Source organism: Ambystoma mexicanum, chromosome 3q, assembly GCF_040938575.1.
Source record: "Ambystoma mexicanum isolate Mex_15411 chromosome 3q, UKY_AmexF1_1, whole genome shotgun sequence".
Classification (NCBI taxonomy): Eukaryota; Metazoa; Chordata; class Amphibia; order Caudata; family Ambystomatidae; genus Ambystoma; species Ambystoma mexicanum.
Genome location: NC_090926.1, coordinates 889,376,925 through 889,394,990, shown reverse-complemented (window position 1 = coordinate 889,394,990; position 18,066 = coordinate 889,376,925). Strand labels below are relative to the sequence as shown.

At 44.9% G+C, this 18,066-nt stretch overlaps 1 protein-coding gene across 1 annotated transcript in view; it reads left to right on the top strand.

Annotated features, from left to right (window-relative positions):
• Nucleotides 1-18,066, top strand: part of NOL11 (nucleolar protein 11) — a 331,146-nt gene that overhangs the window by 243,925 nt on the left and 69,155 nt on the right. The window contains exon 15 of the mRNA XM_069655029.1: nucleotides 14,637-14,715. Coding sequence (XP_069511130.1) covers nucleotides 14,637-14,715 — 79 coding nt within the window. The remainder of the gene's footprint in view (nucleotides 1-14,636; nucleotides 14,716-18,066) is intronic.

Sequence of the window (18,066 nt, the reverse complement as noted above, 5' to 3'; positions counted from 1 at the left end):
ATACTAAGTAACCCCTCCAGCGCCCTATTGTAAGATAGTGTGTGCTGGGTCTAGAAAGTTGCAAATGCAAGTAAAGTCAATTTCACTTTACTGCTCTGGGAAACAGTAGCTTATCCAGAGAAGGTATTTAAACCTTTGGGAAATCTGGAAGACTTCCCTGGACCACTGCACTGCAGGTTCCAGATCCATCTCATGCTACACCAACCAACTCACTGTACCGCGCATTAACAGGGCCAAAGCAGGTGGAATAGGCTTCCCATACTTGGCCCCGAAGCTCTGGAATGCGCTGGCCATTGCCCTCAGAGCAGAAACTTCTCTCCCTGCCTTTCGAAAAAACCTTAAAACTCCTCTCTTTAACTAATACACTCGCTACTACCTGCTTACAAACTGTTCTATGCAAATTGTACATTAATCATGCTTGTATGTACTCTTACATGTAACTAAGTTATGATCACCCTCTGTAACAAGCGCCACAATGCCCCCGGGCTGTTGCACGCTCTACAAATTTGAATAAATAAATAATAAAATAAGGTGCTGTGAAACCATGTAAAAGATGATGCCGATGGAGTTTGTCAGGCTCTATAACCAAAAGAAACACAAAGTTCAGAAATCACATTAAAATACATGAGGGGGGAAAAAAGGGTCACACTCTCCAGGTTAAAAAAATCAAGTCCCCAAAATCCAGTAAAGTTTCTGGGGTTCTCCAAGGTGGAGGGAATTAGCACATTTATGAGAACTCTCCTTAACACTATTGCCTCAGTGTATCTAGTGGCATGCTCCACTACAGCTAGGATAAACCGGTTGCCTGAGAAGGTTGGAAGGTCTAGGGGACCAACAATGTCCCTATCAGAAGGGCCTCTCACAACTGTGACGGGCACTATGGGTGCCACATTCTTGGTTCCACTCTTGTGATACAATTGGCAAGTGTGGCAGCTTCTGCAATGCTTTGCTACTTCTGCACCCAACTTGGGCCAGTAGAAATACAGTGAGCGTCTCTCTCTGGTCCTTTTGGTACTCAAAGGACCAGCCAGAGGGACCTCATGGGCCAATTGCAGACGTTTGGATCTTATCTGTTGGGACACCACTAGTCTCCTGCGGTCCCCTGGAGTAGATTCTGTAGGCTCACTGTAGAGGAGACCATCCTCTCAGTAGAGTCAGTGCTTCCCTGGCTCTTGCGCTTCATGCTGCGAAGCTGCCTACTGTTGCAGGCCTTCAAGAGAGGGGCACTCTTGTCCCTTAATGAAGCCTGTCCTAGAGGGGTCCACCTTCTGCAAGCAAAGTCTTTAGCTCAGGATGGTCGCTAGAATCCAGATCCTCTAGATGGGGTTGAATCTTCTCTACTTCTGTTTGATCAGTAGGTGTGTTTTCAGGGGATTTCTCTTCCACCAACTCCGCCTCAGCTGGAGGTGGGGGTCCCTCTGGTGACCTGTAGTTTTTCTTTACTAGAAACCCTTTTCTTTTGGGAAGGTTGGGACTTGAATCCCTTTTTTCCTTTCGAGACTCTGAATTTCTCCCTGGTCTCAGTTAGGAGGTCTCCCAAGGTTGCCTTCCTGGATTTTCTTGTAGCTCCCTCTTCTTAGAAGGGGGTTTTGATGTGCTGGAGACTACACCCAGGGCCTTCAAGTAGTTTCCCAACAGTACCCTAACAGGCACTTAAGGCTGAAAACTGCTGGTGATTCAAACAGTCCTTTCATTGCATTTAATGGTAGCTGGCATTATGGGACATATTAGGACAGGACCTCCTGCAACCCTGGGGAGCGTTTTGGATGCCTTAGCCACATCCTCAGGTTGGTAGAAACTTTCATTTATCACAGTTATGCTGGCCCCAGTGTCTCTGATGGCAGTGGTGTCCTGGCCATTTACAAGTACACTGTCCTAATAATCTTTCGGATTATCAGGGATGGAGTTATAGACTTAACCTTGGATGCACATTGGACATGTATTTATCCCTCGCCCAACACACCACCTCCGTATCTAAAACATGTTTCTACCATCTACCACTTCTCAGGCGTATTTTCCCTTACCTCACCTATCCTCACTGCTTCTCAGCCATCAATTCCATCATCCTGTCCCACTTACTCTACGCACACTGTGCCTCTACCCAGGCGCTCCAGTGTTTCAACTAAGGAAACTCCAAAGAATCCAAAAGGCTGCTGCATGCCTTCTCATTAACCTACCTCCCAGAGAACACATTAGCCCTACACTAAAAGTCCTCCATTGGCTCCTGATTGGTCAACGTACTACCTTTAAAGCCATGTGCAACACCCACCACGCCATCCACATCACTAGTCTGGAATTCCTTCAAGATAAAATCCTGCGCTACCAGCCCTCAACGATTCTCGGATCTCCCACAGCATATCGCCTAGTTGTCCCACTTCACAACTCCTCCAGGCTGGGCGGATCCTCTTCTCTGTCCGATTATTTGGAGCTTCCTAACCCTACACATTTGCAATACTGAAAATCACCTGAAATTCAGAAAGGCTCTAAAAACCTGGCTTTTCCCAACATCCTCTTGAACCCCTCCCCCCTCTCTAAACTATATCTCTGAACCCAACATTCCTATACACCAATTACAGCACAGATGCTGGCAGCATTCGCAGCAGCTCACCTTGACAAACTATTGCCCCCGTGCACAACACTCCTACCCGTTAAAAACCCCAGGGAAGCCAGCAGCATTCGCTGAGACACACCACAATAAACCTCACTCCCTCGAATAAAAACAATACTTCTGCCCACTAAATATCTCACGAATTACAGCAGCTTGCAAATGCACTCCACAACAAACCTTCACCCTCACAGTTGTCCACCCTCTTCCCCGATCATCGTCCTCATTCCCCATGACCTCCACCCTCCGGGACTCACCCTCGCTGCTCAGACTTTTGCTCCAGAGAGATCACGAACAATGAGACCATGCCATCCACATTGGAAGAAGAAAAAGAACGCTGCAACCGAACTACATTAAAGCATACAGTACATATTCCTTACACCATGTCTCTGGACACAGGCCGCAGGCACAGCCATACATCTATGCACCATAGAATGCAGCTATGGCTATGCCATTCCAATCTAGCAGCACACATAGCCGTGCACACTGAAACCCCTGACATACCTCTGCCACTAGCATACAGCGACTACCAACGAAAAGAAAATTCGGTATAGCTGGGCACACATGGAATCTTCAGCAATGGCACTCCATCCTAAACCATCACCAGCACCCACTGCCTGACCTTTGGGCTGCTTAGTGGAGCCTAGCCAACCACCTAAATCCTAAGGCGGCGAAAATGCACTCAAGCATCTCTTACCCTAAACTCTTAGAACCTCCACCACATTGAGGCCATACAAATGGGGGAAAGAGCGCTATATAAATAATCGAATACAATACTTCTATATTCTGTTGTTCCCACAGTCCTAAGGGCACTAAAGAAACTCTAGCTTGAACACCAATGGGTTCTTCAGCTGAAATGTGAAAGCGGGAGTGTGAAAGCTTGCACCTGTCATAGTAACTTCTTCCTCTTGGTTGAAGGTTAAGGAGACTCTGAAGTTGTAGCCTTGCATCTCAGATCTCCTTTCTCAATGGTCACCTAACCCACAAACCACACATTTACCCAAAGGTTTCTTGGAATGGGGGGGTTTGGGTAACCATCCTCTGGTTTGGCTCCAGAGGTTTCACTAGTCCTACGTGATTTTCGTGGGCCACTTTGGTGGGGGATTTGTGGAATAATCTTTCCCATCCTTCTTATGCTTCTTCTTCTGCCCTCCTCTTTCTTGTGAGGAGCCCCAGAATCGTTGTGAGTAGCATTGCTGGCTACCCACAAGTCAGCAGCTACTGCTAGCCTCTTAGGGTCAAATTCTTTAGATTCAGCCAGGAGCTGTCAAAACTCTGGGAACCAGGCATATAGAATGATTTCTACCATGCCATGACATCATACCATCTAAAGTGCTCACTTTATGGCCCTTAATTCACCCATTTAGTTTTTAGGCTCTCACACAGTGTTAGGCAAGATTTGGTGCAGTATCCTTTGGGTGCACTATAACAACCTTGACCCCCTGGCAATAGGAACCCAACCTTTAGTATAAGTCTATGCTACACATGTTGGTACTGTGGCTGAGCAACCAGGCTTATCTCAAGAGTGGTAAATGTGAGCAGTAGGGTCGTTACACAGAGATTCACAGTAACAAGTATCCAAATAAACACTTGCACACAAGGTTTCTTGATTAAACAATTATTAATTTATTTAACAGTTTGAATAAACCTTCTTCAGAAGGGGCAACATAATAGTAACACCCAAATACACTCCAAAATACACACTCTTAGTTTCTCTAAATCAGCAAGTACCCATTTGGGATGACGCACACACACACTTCCTACACCCTCAGGTGACTTAAATAGTAGGACACTCTGGACATTAATAGATCACTGGTACATTTAGATCAATACTGAGATTTGTGTTAAAGTAAATGAGGTTTCAGAATAAGACAACAGATCACACAAATATTCTGAAGCAGGTAAGTACTTTTGAACCCCCAATGCAAAGTAAGTGTCATGATGCCTACCTCCAAGGAGCCAGGTCCGACCCAGAAACCCCAGAGGCAGGCATCATTTCCCCCAGGGAAGTGCCAACGGGCCCAAGCTGGGGCCCTTTGGACACAGTCCTGGCGCCTTAGGCGCCAGGCTCATGCTGGACCCCTGTCCTGGCGCCTTAGGCGCCAGGCTCATAAAGCTAGACATGTGTTCAAGTGTTTTAAGGTGCACTTACCTGATGAAGACCATGCTGCTACATCCAGGCCCTCTTGAGGCCTGAATGGAACTACTTTACTTGTGGAACTACTTTCCCCTGGGTGTGGTTGGGGAAGGGTACATACCTGATCGGTGGAAGGATACATACCTGGAACTTCTTCAAAGGCTATTTAAACCACGCCCGATCAGCAACTCACGCTTCGCGTTGTTCTGCTCCTCGCAGCTGGACGCTCACCGTGTCAGCTCCTGCTTCTGGACTTCAGCTACGCCTGACAGCATCCTGGGTCACCTGCTAAGAGAGAATTGGAGAGGAAGAAGACCTTACCTGCTAAAGCTGCATCACGGAGACTTCACACCGACGATCCTGAAAGGGAAGACATCATTTTAAAAGCATTTCGCTTCGATCGCTGCGGCGCTGCATTTCACTCACCTTTCCTGGGCACCTCCATCTTCAGCAGCAATCATCCGGATCCGCAGCCACTTCCCAGAGCCTAGAGAGAAAAAGACAAGAACACAAGGTGAGAGAAGGAAGGGAATAGGAAAAGCTCAGTTTCCTTCTAAGACTTACCTGTTGGGTCATTCCCATTTCATTTCGGGTCCTGCCGCTTCCTGGCATTCCGCACCCCGGCCCCTATGAGGAAAAAAGACAGACATTGAATGAGCAAATGCAAAGACATTACCCGAACGCTCATCCAGAACTTACCTGTCATTTACTGGAACTGCACGTTTCACTTCGGGTCGGCGCCATATCTCCAGCATTACGAACCCCGGCCCCTAAGGGGAAAAAGACATAAGCGCTTGCTGCAATAAGACAATGAACATTATTATTAAGCTTGAACTTTTGAACTTGCTACAGAAATCTTACAGCGCCTTACCTGAATAGTCAAGCTTATTTGAACTCCCATCAAACCTCAATCCAGTGAAGTAACTGGGTTTCAACGCGCCCCTGCATCAGATGCAGGATGGAGAACTCATCCTTCCAGACCCTAAGGTGAGACTTCACGGGGAATCGAGGAAGGGTATCATGGAGGGTTGGAAGGGAGTGGGAGGCTTGAGCATTATTCCGTCAGTAGGTAATACTCCCTTTTCACGCACAGGGGAATATTCCTGCGAGCCAGTGAGTCCATCTTCAGAGTCCTGCGCTTCACCATAGAAGAAGCATCAGCACTCGAAGCCAGACCTGCGCCTCCGTGGGAATCAGGTGAGCGTGACAGTAAGTTAACATTTTTATTTTATTTATTTTGTATTGTATTTGATTAAAATAACCTTTTACAAAATTTCATATACAGAATCATCACAAAAATATACAAGTTATTCACAGTTCAGTCTTGAAAACTAAAATATCTCATTACCTAACCTTCATTTGGAAAACTTAAGAACACAAATATTCAAATAAAAACATATAACCATCCTATTTGCGTATAGACTAAAACTAAAAAGTGAAAAAGGGAGAGCAGCAAAGAAGGAGAGAGAAAAGAAAGAAAAAATACAAAAAGAGAAGGAAAGACATTTTGGCAGGGCAGGAGTAACTCCACGGAATCTAAATGAGTCCACCTTACAACCCCCTGTTCCCTCTAATCACTAATGACATTTTCCCACTTTTAGCTAGCGTTTTTAGGGGTTTTACAGTCAATCTTCCAGAGATCTTTAGTTTCTTTCCTCCATGGGTTAAACTCACCTGGGTTCACAGCTACCTTCTTAGATCTCTATCTGACTTCTCTCTAACACCTGGACTGCTGCAATTGTGAGAGCCTGATTTTGACCTGAGAACAATCTGTCCGTAAACATGTCCGGCAGGAAGCGTATCGTTCCCAGCCCAAATCTTCCAAAAAGCACTAGTCTCACTGCCCATGTTCCCCTCACATTCCATTAATAGATGTTTTAAGGATTGCTCTTTTGGGTTTTTGCATACATTGCATAAAGCAATCGCATTAAAGCCCTGCCTTCTTCTGTACAGGATCTCCCCTGTATGAACCACATTCAGGTGCACTCTAAAGAATTGTTTCCGCAACTTCCAATTCGGGAATTTTACCTGGTATTTTGCCGAATGACCCTGCTTCTTGTCAGCCATCAAAAATGGACTTGGATGCGCTGAGGATCGCATAGTACAGTTGTGACTATCCATTCCATTTCGTCCCAGGCTTTCTTAACCTTCATTGGATTCTCTAAAAGGGTTTTGCTGTTTGTCTTTATATTTGCCAATTCTCCCTCTACACATGTGTTCAAACCAGTGAGCATATTCAAGCATTTTGTTTTCCAAATGCGAGTTGCTATCCGCATATATTGACCCCTCTTTAGCTGTTATAGGGAGGCGATAAAGGGAAATACCTTCCATCCTGCTTTGGCCTTTAGGGAATGTAGACCCAATTCAAATATGATGCCCGCCATGGGCAGGCTCAAGGGCAGTCCAAGAATAGTTTTCCACAAAAGACCCTCCCATTTTTCCCAGTTGATAAACCAAAGGAGGGGCTTAGCTTCCAGCCCATAAAGGACCACAGGGATGACTTTTGCATGATTAGTATCTAATTAAAGGGATGATTGAAAACTTACTGCGATGGTTCTGCTCTACTTTACAGACAGATGGGGAGCTGTAGAATTTGTAACCCAAATACACTATCAAAGTAAGTTAACCCTTTCCTGGAAGGAAGCTAAAAACACACTATCAGAGGAGAGAAGAGTCATTCAGGGAGCCAGGCCAGCCAAAGTAAATTAGGCAAAAGTCATGGTGAGCCGAAACACTTCTTGCAGGTAAGTAAAGTCTTGCACAATGTTTTAGAAGTCTTTGTAGAAAAAGTAGAATCAAAGTAGGGCCACAAGCTGGGAAGCTTGTGAGGTGTAGAAGATGCAAGCAACCCTACAGGAGCAACCAAGACAGGTCTCAATTTAGAACAAGTAAGGCTACAAGACCAGAGGTACGTTCTCTTAGACTGCAAAGTACCTTTGGTTAGAAGAAATGGTTCCAGCTGGCTTCTGTTCTTGTGCAGCTCTGCAGATCTATTTGTTCCTGAGCCTCACTCGTGGGGACAAGAGGGAGGACGTCTGGGAACTCCTGAAACGCAACGGGATGGTCGGCAACAGCAAATGGCAAACTTCAAGTCAGTGGCACTTTGGTGTTTCAGCTCCTTGCGTCTGACCGCAAATAGCAACACTGCGGTTCTCGGATACCACTTCAGACTTCCCTTGCTTCTGGGGTCCAGCACTCTGTTGAGGTGGCTCAGGCTTGGTCAGTCCTGCATCAGGGAAGTCCGGAGGATCTTCCTAGCGCTCGGGTCTGTCTTAAAAGCAATCCCCTCGATTTGGTGTTTCTCTCCCTGGCACTTTGGTTCCAGCAGCAGTGGAAGTACAGCCAGCTATGAGAGGATGTCCAAACAAGTTCACTATTTGAGTTGATTGGTCCCACCAACTCAAAGGAAGAAGTTGTCCTTGCAGGGCTTCTCTAGTCGATGCGAATTCTGAGCTTTGTGTGTCACAATGTAAAAAGATGATGCGTATGGAGTTTGTCAGACTCCATTACCAAAAGAAAACAGAGTTTAAATCAGTAAAATACATGAGAGAGTGGATAAAAGGTCTCCAGGTTGAAAATTAAAAAGTCCTAGAGTCCAGCAATAGTGCTGGATGTCTCTAAGGTAGAGAGGAATTAGCACATTTCTGAGAATTCTCCCCAACACACACCCAGGTTGCCCATAACACCCCATCATTCTTCTTATGCCCATAAATGTTTACAAACGTTACTGGGATAGGAGATCGAGAGGTTTAATAGAACAATGAAGGGCATGGGCATGATTGGATAAGAAGAGGTCAAAAGCCAATAAGCCCTCTAACTGGTACTTGTCAAAAAAGAGACAACATAGAGTGTGGCATGCTGAATGCAAGCTAACCAGTTTATTGCAATAGACTGGGGAAAAATCAAGATAAAAGTCAAGCTCTCACTCCAGAATTCTCCAATGTTTGAACAGTCAACAGAAGTTTATATAGTACAGAAAGGTTGTTTGTGATGTCACAGTTGTGAAAACCTATTTCTCCTGCTCATTGGCTCCCATTACTAAGCTACATATGGAACCTATATGTGTGCTCCTAGGGATTGGACAATCGGTATCTAAGCCCCCGACCATGGCCCTTCCCCCCAAGAAAGTGCTACCTCATCATATCTGGAAATTAATTGGTAGGCCCTAAATTACTTCTGCAGTGAAAAAAGACATTTGCTAATGGGGTACAATGCAGTCACACTATGCATGAACTGGCTGTATGCTGACATGTTTATCTAGGTACGAGAGAGGGAGACACACGCATATCGCTTTATATTAATTAAATCAAAGAGCCCATATTTTACCTCCCATGCCATGCTCAAAGCCTTGCTCGCAATCCGTAATCGCCATCCTGCTCTTGACAGATTTATGAATAATTATTCTGTGATTCATCCTGCTAAGATTTCATCAAGGAATTTTCTTTTCCCCTTAGGCCTTTTCTCGCATCTTCCCTTCACGCGTAGCTGAGCGCAGAATATATAAATCTGTCATCTCTGTTAGGGAGAATTCTCAGAAATGTGCCAATTCCCTTCTACCTTAGAGACCCCTAGCTCTTTTTGCTGGACTTTAGGACTTTTTATCTCTCATGTATTTTTTGTGATTTAATTCTGTGTTTCTTTTGACTTTGGAGTCTGACACACTCCATAGGCATCATCTTTACATTGTGACACACAGCACCTTCAGTGCAGTGGCACAGGGAGGTCTCTTAGATTTCCTAAAGGTTTAAATACCTTCTCTTGGTGAAACTACTGTTTTCAAGAGCAGTGACGTGAAATTGACTTTACTTCGATTTTGTCACTTTCTAAACCCAGCACACACTATCTTACCATAGGATGCTGGAGGGGTTACTTATTATCCTCTTTGTCTAGTTTCTCATGTAACATTTTTATGTTAACCATTCTACAATTAATGGCTTGTGGCAGTGGTTTACTTTTTACTACCATTGTGTGTTTTTACCGCGGGCTGCGTTCGCAGCCACAGTAAGGCACCCAAGGGTGCCCATTTCGTCAAAATGGCCCCAGTCTTCTTTTTTCTCCATTTCTTGTTGGAAAGGTCCTTCTTGAGATTTACTCTGCGTGCCAAACCAGGTTTGGTCCCTTTGTTTGTTTTGTCTTTGGCAGGATTCACGAGTGAAGCCCGCCTCTGGCTCCAGTATGTCAGCCGGACCAGGAAGTGAGAGAGGTGCCTGAAACTCCCTGTGCTTAATCCCCTTGGTTACAGGAATGCACCCAAAGGTGATTGGTAGGCTGGCTGTCTGGTAAGTACAGCCACCCTGCTGTGCAATTGACAGCTAGGCTGGAATGAATGGGAGAAACCTGCATTGAAGGCAAGGTATTTTTGCTTGGAAGGCAGAGTCGACCACTGGATGAAGGAATCGGAAGAAGAACTTGGAAGAGACGCCAGCTGCAACTCCTGGACCGTTGGTTTTCCCGCTGAAGCCCTGCTGCTGTGCTAAAACTCCAAATTTGCCTCGACTAGGGAAGCCCTGCAAGGACTTCTCCCCTTGAGGTGGTGGGACCAATCAACTCCAAAGTGAACTTCTTTGGACATTCTCTCGAAGCTGGCTTTTACTTCTGCTGCTGCTACTGGAACCGAAGTGCCACTGAGAGGGACATCAAATCGAGTGGATCGATATTAAGTCTGAGCCGAGCGCTAGGAAGATCCTCCGGACTTCCATGATGTAGGAATGACCAAGCCTGAGCCACCTCAACAGAGTGCTGGACTCCAGAAGCAAGGAAAATTTGAAGTGGTATCTGAGAACCGGGGTGTTGCTATTTGCTGTCAGACGCAAGGAGCTGAAACGCTGAAGTGCCACTGAATTGAGGTTTGCCCTTTGCTGTCGCTGACTGTCCTGTTGTGTTGCAGGAGTCCCGAGACGTCCTCCCTCTTATCCCCACGACTGAGGCCCAGGAACAATAGGATCTGCAGAGCCACACAGGAACAGAAGCAAGCTGGAACAATTTCTGCTAACCAAAGCTACAGTGCAAGAGAACTTACCTCCTGTCTTGTAGCCTTACTTGTTCTGAGTTGAGACTTGTCTGGTTGCTCCTGTAGAGTTGCTTGCATCTTCTACTTTTCACAAGCCAGCTTGTGGCCCTACATTAATTCTACTTTTTCTACACAGACTTTTAAAACATTGTGTAAGACATTTACTTACCTGCAAGAAGTGCTTCAGCTCCCCTAGACTTTTGCCCAATTGATATTGGCTGGTCTGGCTCCCTGAATGACTCTTCTCCTCTTTGATTGTGTGTTTAAACCTTCCTCCCAGGAAAGGTTGAACTTGCTTTGCATTGAGGGGTTTTCAAAAGTACTTACCTGCTTAAGAATAATTGTGATCTCTTGTCTTATTCTAAAACCTCTTTACTTTGACACATCTCAGTATTGATCAAAATGTACCAGTGATATATTAATGTCTACAGTGTCCTAGCTATTTAAGTCACCTGAGAGTGTAGGAAGTATCTGTGCGCGATCAGTGTTAGGGAGAATTCTCATAAATGTGCCGATTCTCTTCACCTTAGAGACCCACAGCAACTTTGCTGGATTTTGAGGACTTGATTTTTTTCCCAATCTTTCTTGTATTTTGCTGTGTGTGTTACTCTTGTCTTGTGTTCTTTGTTTATGGAGTTTTAGATAACTCCATAGGCAGCATCTTTTCATCTGTGTTACACAGCACCCTCTGTGCAGTGACACAGGGATGTCGTTTATACTTCCCAAAGGTTTAAATACCTTCTCTGGGATAAACTACTGTTTACCAGAGAATGTAAAGTTAAATTGACTTTACTAGTCTTTTTAAATTCCTAGACCCAGCACACACTATCCTCCTATAGAGCGGTGGAGGGGTTACCTAGTATCCCCTGTGTCTGGAAACTCATGTAGCTGTCAAATGCTACCCTTTCCTATCAAAATGGCTGGTGGCAGTGGTTTTACAACGAACTACCATGATTTTTCCCGACCGTGAACACCAGTAGCTAGAAATCGCGGGAGCCATGTTTTTCAAGATGGCGACTTAAGCCCCTTTGTTTAAACAGGTCCCGGTCTTTTTTTACCATCTCTTTTTGGAAAGGTCCTTCTAGTGTTTGTCTCTGTGCCCCAAACCAGGTTTGGTCCCTTTCTTCGTATGCCTTTTTGCGGGCTTAAGGACTGAAGACCGCCTGTGGCGTGCGAGGGTCTGGGGTGGGCAGGAAGTGAAGGATGGGCCCGAAACTCTCTGTGCTTGGTCTCTTAGGCGACCCAAATGCACTCTGGCGTGATTGGCTGGCTGACTGTCCGGCAAAGACAGCCACCCTGCTGGGGGAGTGACAGCTAGGCTGGAATGAAAGGGAGATAACTGTTTAAAAGGCGAGTCTCTTGGACTGGAAAGCAGAGTCGACCACTGGAACGAAAGAACCGAAGACGAGCTGGAAGAGGACGGCTGCTACAACTCCTGGACCCTTGATTTGCCCGGTGAAGCCCTGCTGCAGGTCCGAGTTGCCAAGTTCAGCTCGACAAAGAAGCCCCTTCAAGGATGACTTCTTCCATTGAGTTGGTGGGACCAATCAACTCATAAACCACCTGGATACCATTCTCTGACCTGGTTAGGCTTAACCAGGGGGAAGGACACCAGCTTGTTTGACCAGTCCCTGTGCAGTGCAGGAGTCCCCCGACTTCCTCCCTCTTGTCCCCACGACTGTGGCTCAGGAACAGCGAGATCTGCAGGAACTGCCAGGAAGCAAAGTGTTCAGCTGCATCTTTTCTTCATAATAAGGTTCTGTGCCAACCCAATTGAGAGAACTTAAGTCTCGCTGTGAACGTTTGTGGAATTTTCCCAACTTGCAAGCCTTATCAGCTTGTGACCCAACATATGATTCTTTTTCGTACAAACTACTTCTGAGAACTTTGGCAAAGACTTTACCGTTTAGTACAAGAACTGCTCTTTCCTATCCAAGACACTAGTCCATTGACTTTGGCCTAAGCCAGTTGAACTGAATCAAGTCCTCTAGCGAACTGAAACTATTTGCACTGCCTAAGAAAGTATTTGTGGTCTATTTTATTATCTTGTGCCTTTTTACTCTCATTGAAAGTAACTGAAATACCATTTTGCTCCTATTTCAGGGGAGCCTAATTTACTCAGAAACTTATTTGTTTGGTATTGAAGTGCGTTTGTGTATAATATTACGTTGCCACCTTCTAGTGAATGTTTTGTAAATGACTGTGTAATAAATTAATAAGTGTTTTACCAAGAAACCTTGTGTTTAAGTGTCTACTTGTACCACTATGATTGTAAGACCTCTGTGTAACATCTTTTTACTGCTCACATTTCCTCTTGAGATAAGCCTGGCTGCTCAGCTCGCTACCACAACTGTGTAGTACAGACTTGCACCAAAGGTTGGTTTTGCTTACACCTGTAGTCCTAATTGTATGTGGTGGTCCCAGAGGGTACCTCATACAATATTGCCTAACAATCTTGCTGATTTAGAGAAACCAAGAGTGTATTTTGGAGTGTATTTGTGTGTTACTATTATATTGCCCCTTCTGAAGAAGGCTTATTCAAACTGAATGTTAAATAAATTAATAATTGTTTAATCAAGAAACCTTGTGGGTAAAAGTTTATGTGGATACTAGTCACTGTGAATCTCTATGTGACCACCCTACTGCACACATTGATCCCTCTTGAGAAAAGCCTGGCTGCGCAGCCACACTACCAACCTGTGTAGTACAGACTTATACCAAACGTTGGGTTCCTATTGCCAGGAGGTCATGGTTGTTGTAGTGCACCCAAAGGGTACTGCACCAAATCTTGCCTAACAGAGATTTTGTGGTCAGATGGGCACTCATGTGCATGTTCTTTAGCACTGCCCTACACTTTTAAAATTGTAATCTGACCTATCGCAAATTCTCCAGTGTGTGCTTTCTAGCTCTGGTGATTTTATCCTGAAGGTAGCTGTACTGGGAATGGATAGATGTGAAATACTTACAGAGGGAAATTAAATGGAGCAATATAGTATTTTTGACAGCTAAACCAACAGTCGTGCGTCATTGGAAAACTACAAGTTCAGGTATGCTCATCAAATGATGAGACTTGTTATCTACTATTGCTACATATATGAAATGGTACTGATTAGTGAAGCGGGAACTGAGAAAAAGCTTTTGGAGTTCTAAAACGGGCTCTTCAAACTGAGAATTAGATTGTGCAGGGTTTAATAAGGTTTTATTGACACTTGACGAGGTCCCTGTGTTAATGCTGTAATGTCTGTTTGTATGACCTATCACACTGCTATAATTGGTTAGTGAATACATGGGAATGAGGGTGGAGGGTGAGTTGGGATCTGAGGGGGGAAAAATGTTAAGCTATATGATAGCTATTATAAGTTTCTTCTCGGCCCGCTTAAACATCTTAAATAAAGATTCTAAAAATGAAAATGCACCCAATCTTCCACAGCTCTGCCCTTGACTTTCTTTTGATAGACTCAGTCCGATGCCTTATCCGTGGTAACAAAAAGCAATCTCAGCGTGTGCACACCTCAGTAGGAATATTAGAGTAAGCATGAAAAGAAAAGGGCTAAAGGCACCTCAGCCTAGGCCTGAAAGGTCCCTGACCTCACAAAAGCAACTTCAGTTGGTCGAGACTCAGATTAGTCCTTGTCGCAGCAACATCAGTGTGCTCTTGCATTGTATCCACTAGCTAAAGAAAGGTTGCTCGTCCAATAACAATATAAGGCCACTGGTATTTCTTTAATTACTCGTAAACCTAAGTGTTATCAAATGCATAGAATATAACAGTACAACTGAAAAAAGTATTACTTGTTCCCTATAAAATGCACAACTCCACATGTTTATTTGTTATATAACTCTTTTGAAAACAAACCCTATTTTCACTTAACTGCCAACTATAGAAATGCTGTTCTCATTACAAAGTACAGTGAGACATTCCTTTTGCCACATTTGAAAGATCTTTCAGCTCAGCAAGTCATGGTAAGCATACCTTCTAATGAGATGTATTTACCTCTTAATTCTTTTGTTGTTATCCCGATTTAGTATTGTATTAATGTTTGGGTGTATTTCATTGACTGTGTCTGTGTTTTTGTCTGCGTTTTTGTTTTGAATGTTTTATTTTTGTAGCTTAAATTGGAATTTTTATGACAGAGTATCTTTGCACTCCAACCTATTTAGATAGGTGTTGGACTGAACTACGCTCATTGTTAAAACCAGTCACAAGTACAATTTTGTATACTTTATAAGCCCAGCCCTAAGATGTATTGGTCCTAGTGCCCAAAGGCCACATATTCCAATACAAGGTTTCTCACATTGATATGTTCTCTAAAGGATGCAATGGACGTGTGGTAGTGATTCAGTAGTTTTAAATGCTTTCAAAGTTCAGCAACAATTTGTCAGAAGACAGGTAAGCTATCCTTTCTCTTCCATACCCAAGGCTAACCCAGGGGCAGGATAGTTGACCCATGTTCGACGACCAAAGGTAAGTAAAAGGGAGATGGGAGACAAATTGTTTTCCACCCAATGTTATCCTAGGGAGGGTACCTACCCCCGTGACTCGGTGTTAGTCTGTACCTCACAGGTTGGTAGCGTGTTGAGCAGCCAGGCTTATCTCAAGAGTGAGTCAATGTGAGCTGTAGGAGAATTAGAGTTTCACAGTGCCAAGTATTCAAATAAACGCTTACACACAAGGTTTCTTGAGTAAACAATTATTAATGTATCAGTCAGTTAGAATAAGCCTTCTTCAGAAGGGAGCAATATAAAGAAACATACACTTCAAAATACACACTCTTAGCTATATAAATCAGCAATTACCCATTTCGGATGACACACAGGCACTACCTACACCCTCAGGTGACTTCGATAGGTAGGGTGCTGTTGGCATTAATATATCACTGGTGCATTTAGAATATTCTTTGGAGTAGTGTTAAAGAGAGTTCAGAATAAAACAAGTATTCATACAGTTATTCTTAAGTAGTGTGTGGGAGCGAGGGGCCAGCAGGCCCCTCGCATCCTTTACTCAGTACAAAACTTGGACCAAGTGCCTCCAGTAGTGGGTTCGCCCCTTGCCCTTATGCAATGTTAACTTTGGTTGACTTTCGTGTAGATGGGACCACTGAGCAGGACACAGGGCATCCATTTTTGTACCCCCTTTCGACTCCATCTTGGTGACCAGGGCTCACTGCGATAGTATGAAACGCTTCTCTCCCTTTCATCGCAGCGGCCAGGCGCAGGACACATGGACCCCAGCCTCGCTCCCACTTCGACTGGAAAATTCTGTGGCTCCATTCTCACGTTGAAGCCGGAGGTATTTGCAACAACTAATAAATGTAACACATCACTCTTCCTCTGAGATCACTGTCCTGCATGTAAACCAGCATGAACTAAGCCCATAGCTCATTCATCTCCACAAGCGTGTCCTTGTCCCCACACCCTCGCCGATGGAAACTTACTGCCATTCTGACCCTGTGTCCCTGCAAGATATTCCTTTCATGTGCCAGACCCCTGACCATGCCATGATGCCCACCCAGCAGACCCCCAACTAACATTAGACCCCTGCTGCAGTATATTGTAACTAGTACTAACAAATGCCACATACCTGAGATTCTTGTGAGCCTAAACCTACATTTCGATCAGTGTATTATAGTGGTCAAGACCCTTAACCTATGGCCTGTATAATCCAAATGTTATAGATGATATAGATACGTGTGACTTTTATAGAGACATGATAAACTACTGAGAGTCTTTTGAACAACTATTATTTAGTGCATGCATTATTAGAATGGATTTTATTAGCTTAGAAAGTGACCACCCTGCTTCACAGCGACCTGACCTTCACCCATTCGGAGCACAGATATCTGATGTCCATCCTCCCGCCAACCAAGCAACCAACCAGTAGGAAGAGATGCTGCCCACACCTAAAGCACCACCCGGGTTGACCAATCCGGGTCCAACGTAGTATCCTATGTTAGCCGTGTCATTTGAAATTAAATGAAATTTTGCGACCAGGCAAAAAGGGAGGGAAAAGACAGCGATCTTACTAGGCCCAGTGACATTTAAGAAAGCGCAAGTGCATGGGAAAGGAAAATGGGGGAAAAGTGCGACGCAGAGGAGAGAAAAACAAATAAATATGAAATAGAATAAATAAGGGCTTTAAACCATTGTAGTGCAGCCAGCAAGTGGCAGGTGAAAGTTAGTCAGAAAGGTATATCTGATAAGTGCAGATGAAACGCGGGAGGGGGACTGTATGGATACAGATACAGAACCCTAGTGCAGATGGTGGCCTGGAGGCAGTGCAGGAGGGTGGCAGGGTGAACAGATACCTGGGCCCGAAAGAACAAAGGGGGGCCAGGTGCACAATGCCATGAGAAGAAACAGATCAACAGGGGAGAGGGGGGGGCAAAGGCAGAGGCAAAGAGGAAGGTCTTGAAGTTTCCGGAACCAAAGATGTTTTTCCTCAAGTTTCAAGGTGGCCAGGAGGCTGTTCCAAAGGGAGGCACCAGCCGAAGACAGGAATCTACCCCAGCTCATTTTTTTGCAAAACGACTAACCCTGAGGGAGTTAGAAGTAGAGGAGCGAAGGGCTCGAGAGGGGAGGTATTTACGGAGGGATAGTTGAAGGTATATTGGACCCAGGCCCCAGAAAGCCTTGTGGACAATGCAGAGGGTTTTAAATGTAATCCTTGCATCCTCTGGGAGCCAATTAAGGGATTTCAAGGCTGGAGAGATAGGATCCCAGGGCTTGAGGCCAAGGACAAGTCTCGCAGTCCTGTTCAGGATTAGCTGTAGAGGACGGAGAGTGGAGGCAGGTAGATTTAGGAAGAGGCTGTTACAGTAATCCAGTCTGGAAAGAACCAGAGCTTGGGAGACCGTGAGCTTTTGAAGGAAGGAGAGGAAAGGTAGAGTACCTCTAAGGAGATGAAGTAAAAAGTCAGATTTTTTGGAGACATCAGAGATGTGTGTGGAGAAGGAAAGTGTAGAGTCAAAGATAACCCAAAGGTTCTTAGCCACGCAAGTTGGGTTGGGAGGAGGGCCAAGGGAGGCCGGCCAGAGAGTGAGAGGAAAGGATGGAGATGGTGTACCAATAAGGAGGATCTCAGTCTTGTTGGCATTTAGAGATAGATCATTGGCGGCACACCAATTTTGAATGGCGGTTAGACAATCTGAGATGAGGGAAGGAGAGGAGGAGGCTGAGGGAAGCCTGAAAATGAGTTGGGTGTCGTCAGCATAGCACTGGAAAGTTGAGCAGAACATTGAGATGCAGTAAGCGAGAGTTGCCAGGTATTGGTTGAAAAGCCAAGGCGAGAGGATAGACCCCTGCGAACACCACATG